Genomic DNA, 8,062 nt, shown 5'->3' with positions numbered 1-8,062 from the left:
GGCTGACACATATTGTGTCAATATGTTAGTCATATCGAAATCAGAATTTTAAAAAAGTCTTCCTCATTTTCACTTGTTTCAGATTCTTAGAGGAACCATCTTCAATAGGAACTGGACTGAATTAATACTGTCTCCTGACGCCTAATTTCGTCAGAAAGCGTTGTGACAGAACTCCTCATTGCCGTGCCGCTCTCTGAATTCCGGTCTGCTTTTCCAAGGCATGGAATCAGAAGACACTGTGAAGACTGGGCACAAATCACAGGGTTCAGGTTCCAACAATGATGATCAGTCTGATTTTGAGCAGCTTGATTCCCCATGTGGAGGACAATCCACCGGCTCCAATGCTCTCTGGGAGATGGTAGAAGAGAAATTTCTAGAATATAAGCAGGTGGCTTTCAGGACACCATCTGAACGTCAGAAGAGTCTGCTGAATCTTCTCTCCCTGTTCCTAAAGGTTGGTATTCTGATTTTTAAGACAGGGCAATGCAGTTCTTGGGGGTTTGGGAGGGTCCACTGATGGCATAAATTGGAAGTTGAGTTTGAATTTGGTGGCTTTACTATCATCAAAAGTAACATTTGATTGGTTACTTGCAGGAGAGGTTGCACCATTTAATAAAGATGGCGGGCAAGGTTCATCCTCCAGGGCAACAGGGTGCTGGGGAAGGATAGTCGGTTGGCTCCTAATACTAATATCTCTTTAGTTAAAATTTTTAGTAAGCAATTCAACTGTTGAATATCAATCTCAACTTGGGAGCTAGACTAAAAAATATCAGGTCCTTTGGGATCTAAGAAGGACTATGTTCTAACACAGGAGCCCCTGAGATTACTAAAAGTAGTTCTTGTGGAGTTGACTTCAAGTCATGATAACCCCATGATTATCAGAGTAGAATTTTTAATGGCTAATCTTTTGGAATTTGATCATCAGGCCTTAAAAGGGCAAACCATGGCACTACTAGGTGGACCTGAACATCCATTCCTTCTGTTAGCTGTTGAATATTTTACCTGTTTGCAACCCCAAGAACTACTCTTGAAATTGCTGGTACTCTCAAACTCAGGGGAGTCAATGCTGAAGACTGGGAGCACCACAAACATTTGATGGAATTGTGCCAAGAATGCAGAGTGAGACCTAATCAGCAAGGAGTCCCCAGAATCAACATTCCCTTTATTGGTCATGGCACACTTATAACCACTAATCTACTGGATGGACACTCTGGCTATTGGAGCTGTGCAGCTAGGGGCAACATGGGTGTGTGAGATTCTTTCTCTCTTATCTTGGAATAGAGCTCTTGCTTGTGAGTTTGAAAATATTCAAGTGAAACTGTAGAGCGAAAATTGTATATTTTATGAGAACTTAATTTTGTTTTATTGATTGTTGGTCTTGCCATGGAATTGATTTGCATCCTTGGCAACCCACATGTGTCAGAGTAGAACAGTGTTACGTGGGTTTCAGTGGCTGATTTTTGTGAGGAAAGTACACGAAGACTTGCTTCTGAAATGTTTCCGGGTAGACTCAAACCATCAACCAAGTGTGTTAACCATTTATATCACTCAGGTAATTTACCTTCCATCAGCTCATTATTTTCATCAATGTTTCTTGTACTACCAGCCACCTCATTTCACAACTGGGACAAGAAGAGACAGATAGGAGCGGTAACTCAGATTTCTCATCCCTATCCCTACCTTCCAATGTTAGAACCACGGCTTCTGGCAGGTGGCTCAGGCTCACCCAAGTGCCCATATTAACTCTGCCTTATGGAAGGAACAACCTGAGTGGCCTCCAAATGATCATTACAATTCACTGCTGAGTGGCTGGCCCTGAACTCTAGTGTTCCCTTCTGGGCTGCTCTGGTTTTTAAGAGTTAGGACTTGGCTGTTCTTGGTTGTTCCATCTCCAAAGTTTGCTAAATCCTGCATCAGATCAAAGGCTATCAAACAGCATCAAGAATCAAACTATCCGTATACTACTCTGTAAGACCACTTTTATAATTTTCGCTCTACAGCTCCACTTGAATATATTCAAACTCACAAGCAAGAGCTCTATTCCAAGACAAGAGAGAGAGAATCTCACACACCCATGCTGCCCCTAGCTCCAATAGCCAGAGTGTCGATCCAGTAGATTAGTGGTGTTACTGTAAGTGGTTCTACCCTGATACATTGTCAGCTTGCAAATGTTAAAAATGAATAAGAAAATTTAAGTTCTCACACAAAACCTAATTTGCTGATATACCTGATAGTTTTGGTAGATATAATTAATACCATTCAAGGTAATCCCTGGATTACTCACATGAAGAATGGACTTGGGTTTTCCATTTTACCATGGCCCCTATTCCTTCATAACTTTCACCCACCCCACTTCACTTATTTATATTATCTCACCTAATAACATTGGGACTGTATCCCCAAACTAGCAATTTCTATTAGAACTGTTGGAGGCTCAGATTTATTGAGAGGTACCCCACAAGAGATGTCTGATTAGCTAGGTCTAGAAATGCAGCCCTTGAGAACATACTGCAACACTGTTCTCCTCTGATGCTCTACACACAGCATTGCCCTGAGTGAGAGTCAGCTCCTTAGCAAATAATAAGTTAGAACTGAATCTTGGCACGGCTTCCCAAACCCATGTGATAGCAACGGGCAGTGCTCTGCTCCTGTGGCTGAACACTTAGACGCTTGAGTCAAGCAGGCCAGGGCTCAAGTTCTGGCTCCATCCCTTTTCAGCTGTGTTTTGGGAAGCATATTGCTAGATATTGGAAAGCCTCAGTTTCCTTATGGAAAGTGGGATCAATTATATTATCTGGACTACTGTGAGGGAGGAATACTTTGGTGTTTTGCAATCAGCTTCCAGAACACTGACTGAATGACTGAATATTTGAAGCCCATTGCTGAATTTCCCCTAACTGCTGACACAATCTACTAACTTTAGAATCCTGAAAGCCTGCCTCTGATGAATTATTTAGAAACATAATATTTTCTTAAGCTTTGTATTCTTTCCTTAATCCTGTAAGTCAGTTCTGTTGATTCTATTAAGTTATAACTAATGAACTGCTAGAAGCCAGAGTCTTTAGGCTTTGTAACTTTGACTTTGTGGTGGAAAGGAACTTGGGAAAGAGGAAGATGGAACTTTGTTCTTACCACTACCACTGGTTGTCCTTGATTTTGACACATGCACTCGCATAAATGTCAGAGTAAAGCAGTGCTCAAAATTCACCCCCTCACTGCCATTGAGATCTTTCAGCTGGCAGCCAAGTGCTTAATCACTGCACGACCAGGAATCCTTAACTGGTAGATACCCCAACCCCCAAACCCACTGCTGTCAGGTTGATTCCAACGCACAGGGCACTATAGCATAGAGTAGACCTATTTCTGTGGGTTTCTACAACTAAAATGACAATATAATATATCAAAGATAAACCCCAATATAAAAAAAATAAAACAAAATATTGAAAACCAGATCAGGCCCAAAGTGTATCAGAGGGGGATAAAGTGACAAGGTTTGAACCGTACAAGTCATGTTTATCATTTTGGTATCCTTTAGTCTTCTACCCAATATTCTCTGTTTGGTAACCAGTGTATTCTCATCCAGCAATTATGGTTAGAGTGAAATCCTCGGAGACTCATTTCCTGTGTAGATCTTGCAAGAGCATCTTGGACTTCCACTGTCATCCACACCTCCTGCAAACTATAATCTCACAATTTAAACTCGGATACTAGTCCTTCCTTTGGATTTGGATTATATAATTTACAATCCTTGGGTCACAGATATTGGTGTTCTTATTCCATTAGACTTAGTTGACATCTCACTTGGATGGTTACTTGTTTGGAAACAAGCTTTGAAGATTGCAGGTGCTATTCTATCTGATAGCCCTGCACCATCTAATTTCTTCACCACACTTTTCTGTAGCACCCACTGGATGTCCACTGAGTCTGGAGAAGGAATGATAACTATCTCTATACTCATGTTGCACAGGAACATCCCATCATTATAGATATGGAGAAAGTTAACATTATGGAAATAGTTGTTCAAGAAACCAAATCAGTTGCTACAACTCCAATTCATGGCAACTCCATGTGTGTCAGAGTAGAATTGTGTTTTTAGTCAAAAGTTAATTTTCAGGCCCTTCTTTTAAGGCAGTTTTTAGTTAGCAATTAAGCGTCTGAAATATGTAGTTCAAGATAAGCAGGTAGTAAAGTAGAAAATTCCTTGTAAATTGTACAAAATCCCTCCTGGGTTGGCACAAACAACCTGGGACGTGGAACAGATGGGGTGGTGGTGAATCTTTAAATGTAATATATTAGAGAGAGTTCAACTGTGTTCAAAATCTTCCTTTACAGAGGATTCCAAGTATATATAACCCCTCCCACCCACCCCCCGAATCTGAATGGATGTGTGACTCATGGCTAATGGATTCAGCCAGTTTCTAGGCCCCAATCTAAAGAGAAGCAAAGCTTCCTCTATCTTTCCTTGTAACACTTTTTGTAACCAGTTGCTATAAGGAAGCCTAAAACATCCACATGTAGATGCCTATGTGGAGAGGAACCCAGGCACCTGACCTTGAAGTAGTACTAGTTACCTGGAGTCAGCATCAACTTACCAGCCATATGAGTTGCATTACCATAAATAAGAGGAGAGCTGCCCCAGTTGAGGGGAAGGAAGAAGAGAAAATTTGTCTATGTTGAGTGCCGCCCAAATTTCAGGTACATGAGCAATATAAATTATTGCTGTGATTGCACATTGGGTTGTGATTTGAAAGGTTGATGTTCAAAACCACCAGCAGCTTTGAGGGAGAAAGATGGGGCTTTCTACTCTTGTAAACACTTGTAGTCTGTTAAACTCACAGGGACAGTTCTACCCTGTCCTATAGGGTCACTATTTGTCAGTACTGATGCTCTGGCAGTGAGTTTGTTGTTGGTATCTGCTATTGCACTAAATTTGGAGGTGGCTTGGTATAGTGCCCCAAGAGGACCGTGAGGACAAATACCACTTCTCATCTACCCCTAATGTTAACCCACATTGGATTGGAATTTAAAACATGACTAAAAATCCACCCATTCCCTAGTGTTAAAGGATAAAATACTAGATTGTTTGTACTTAGAGGTGTGTGTGTGTGTGTGTGTGTGTGTGTACAGACAGGTAGGCTTTCTTAACTAACTGCTCATTCAGTGGTATTTCATTCACAGCATTGCGCATCAGCCAATTATTCTCATGAAAATCAAGTATGACTCATTTTAACTTTAATAAGGATACCAGTTTCCATTGAGTTGATTCCAATTCTTTATGTGTCAGAGGAAAAATGGGTTTCATAGAGTTTTTAGTAGCTGATTTTTTTTTTGAAGTATGAGTAAGCTTTTCTTCCAACGTGCCACTGGGTGGATTTGAACCTTCAATATTTTGTGAGCAGTCAAGAATTTTAACTGTTTGACTACTCAGTCACTCTGTCACTCATCACTCAGTCAGTCCCTCATTCATTCAATTAGTCAGTCCACTCACTCACTCACTCAGTCCCTAACTCACTCATTTACTCTCTCACTCACTCTTTCATTGCCACTGAGCTGATTCTGACTCATAATGACCCTGTGTAGGACAGGTAGAATTGACTCGATGGTTTTCTGAGACCGTAACTCTGTAAGGGAATAGAAAGCCTTATCTTTCTCAAGGTTTGACTTCCCAGACACTCCTAAATAAAGGTGATCAATGACTATATTCAAGTTTGGTGCCCCAAGAAGACAGCGAGGATAAATACCAATTCTTGTCTACCCAAGATTTTAACCCACCTTTGACTGGAATTTGAAACATGGTTTATTCCCATTTTGTTGTTTTTTCAAATCAGTGAAATAGCACTTTTTATTTTTAATTTACAAAAGGAAGGGCCAACTCTATCACATTAGAAAGGAATTTCATATAAAGTCTCTGAAATGTTTTGAGCTCAGTTAACGACAAAATCCTTAAATTTTTTAGTAGTGGAGTAACTGAATGTATATTTAAAAACTATAGAAAACTTGAAAAAGAGATTGCGCTACATGAAACAATATAATAAACCATAGAAATTGAATTTTAAGTAGAAAAAGCAAGTTTCATAAACAGTATGATTCCACCCAAATTTTGAAATGATCTTGTTTATTTTTTATGGATTACAGAAATATATACTCAGAGCTGACACACAAAAAAGGCTTTGACATCACACTCGAAAGCCAAACAGGTACTTTTTGTTATACAAAAGCCAAGTTTTCACCCCTTCTCCACAAAAGCCTTTATCATGCCTAATTTTCCTTTGGAGACCAGAAGCATACTTTTCTCTTCGTTCTTTCCATGTGAGGGGACAGCCACGAGGCATTATGGTACAACTTAGATCATTTTAGTAAATAATTTTTTAAAATATTGAGCAATAATCTCCCAGCATGCAAGTCCCACTCTGGGACAAAATTAGGTCCTTTTGGAAGTTGCCTTAACTCTTTGGGGTCTCCAAGGTCCCATTCAGTAAAAGATTGCCTCTGTGTATCAAATGGCACCCCAGTGGCCTGAAAGCGTTAATGGTGCCTCCATAAGTGCCCATTGCATTGCAGGGAGGGACCTGAGTGCTGGGAGATTTTGCTCAGTGTACAATTACTGTTCAACTCACTGTGGCCCAATTTGCTTTATTGCGGAGCGGCTCGTGGAGTCCCACTGCTCTGGAGACTGTGTCACTGATTCTGAGTCAACTGCCTGAAAATTGGTCTTTGAGGGGTTTGGCAGTGCAGGAGAAGCTTCAGAATTTGTTTAAAAAATATTACAGTGAGGCTCTCAGTCCTGGGGAGGGAAATAATCTTAACATAGAAATATCAGATCAGAAGGACATTTTCTTCCAAAGATTGAAGTTTCGGGTGAGAGTTGGTCGCCAGGAACAGAAATACCCAAAGCTGGGGACTTCAGCGAACAGAAATCCCGGGGAAGGCTTTTTTATTTTTATTTTTTTCAGCTCTGTGTTATATACTGCTACCACACATAAATAATAATACCCATAAATAAAAACAATATGTATAAATAATTTCAATATTTCAGTGGAATACTATAATACTTTTGTAACTTGCCTTTTCTACTTAAAATTCAATTTCTAGGATTTATTATATTGTTTCACGTGGCACTATCTCTTTTTCAGTTTTATATGTTGTTGTTCAGTGTCACCAAGTCAGCTCCAACGCATCGTGACCCTATGCACAACTGAAGGAAACTGTCCGGTCCTGTGCCATCCCCACTGAGCCCATTGATGCAGTCACTGTGGCAATCCATCTCATTGAGGGCCTTCCTCTTATTCGCTGCCCCTCCACTTTACTAAATACGATGAAAATGTCCACAGTACCTAAGACAGTGTCTTGCCATCCTTGCCTTTAAGGAGCACTCTGGCCTTACTTCTTTCAACACAGGCCCATTTGTCCTTTCAGCAATCCACAGTACTTTCAATATTTTTTTCCAGCACCACAATTCAAATGCATCTATCCTTCTATGGTATTCCTTATTTAATGTTTTATGTAGTATTCAAATACACAATTGCATCACAGCTTATCTATACACTGCCCAGTGGATAAATATTAAGTATTTATATTTAGTGTTTTCTAGATTTTCACAGACACACATAATGCTGCATTAAGGTTTCCCCTGTAAGTACAATTTCTCTAGTGAGTATTTTTAAAATTGGAATTTCTAGAGTGTAGGGTAAGTGCCTGGAGCCCTGGTGGAACAGTGGTTACAAGTTGAGCTGCGACATGGGCAGCAGTTCAAAGCCACCAGCAGCTCCACAGGAGAAAGACAGGCTTTCCATTCCTGTAAACAGTTACAATCATGGAAACCCACAGGGTCTCACTATGAGTCAGCATTGACTCAGTGGCAGTGGGGTTCCATACCTAGATTGTCAGGATTCTCCCGAGGAACAGAACCAATATCTTGTGTGTATGTGTGTGTGTACATACATAAAAGGGGGTACCCAAAAAACCTGGAATTAAAAAAAAAATCATTTTATTAGGGGCTCATACAACTCTTATCACTATCCATACATACATCAATTGTGTAAAGTGCATTTGTACATTCATT

At 40.2% G+C, this 8,062-nt stretch overlaps 1 protein-coding gene across 1 annotated transcript in view; it reads left to right on the top strand.

Moving 5' to 3' along the window:
• The first annotated feature begins 220 nt into the window (after nt 1-220).
• Nucleotides 221-8,062, top strand: part of WDFY4 (WDFY family member 4) — a 404,997-nt gene continuing 397,155 nt past the window's right edge. Inside the window, exon 1 of the mRNA XM_004716253.2 lies at nt 221-454. Coding sequence (XP_004716310.1) covers nt 221-454 — 234 coding nt within the window. The remainder of the gene's footprint in view (nt 455-8,062) is intronic.

This window comes from Echinops telfairi, unplaced genomic scaffold (assembly GCF_000313985.2).
Source record: "Echinops telfairi isolate 266 unplaced genomic scaffold, ASM31398v2 ScPeMD7_7465;HRSCAF=8503, whole genome shotgun sequence".
NCBI classification, from domain to species: Eukaryota; Metazoa; Chordata; class Mammalia; order Afrosoricida; family Tenrecidae; genus Echinops; species Echinops telfairi.
The sequence above is the reverse complement of the archived record's forward strand: the minus strand, read 5'-3'. Positions and strand labels throughout refer to the sequence as shown.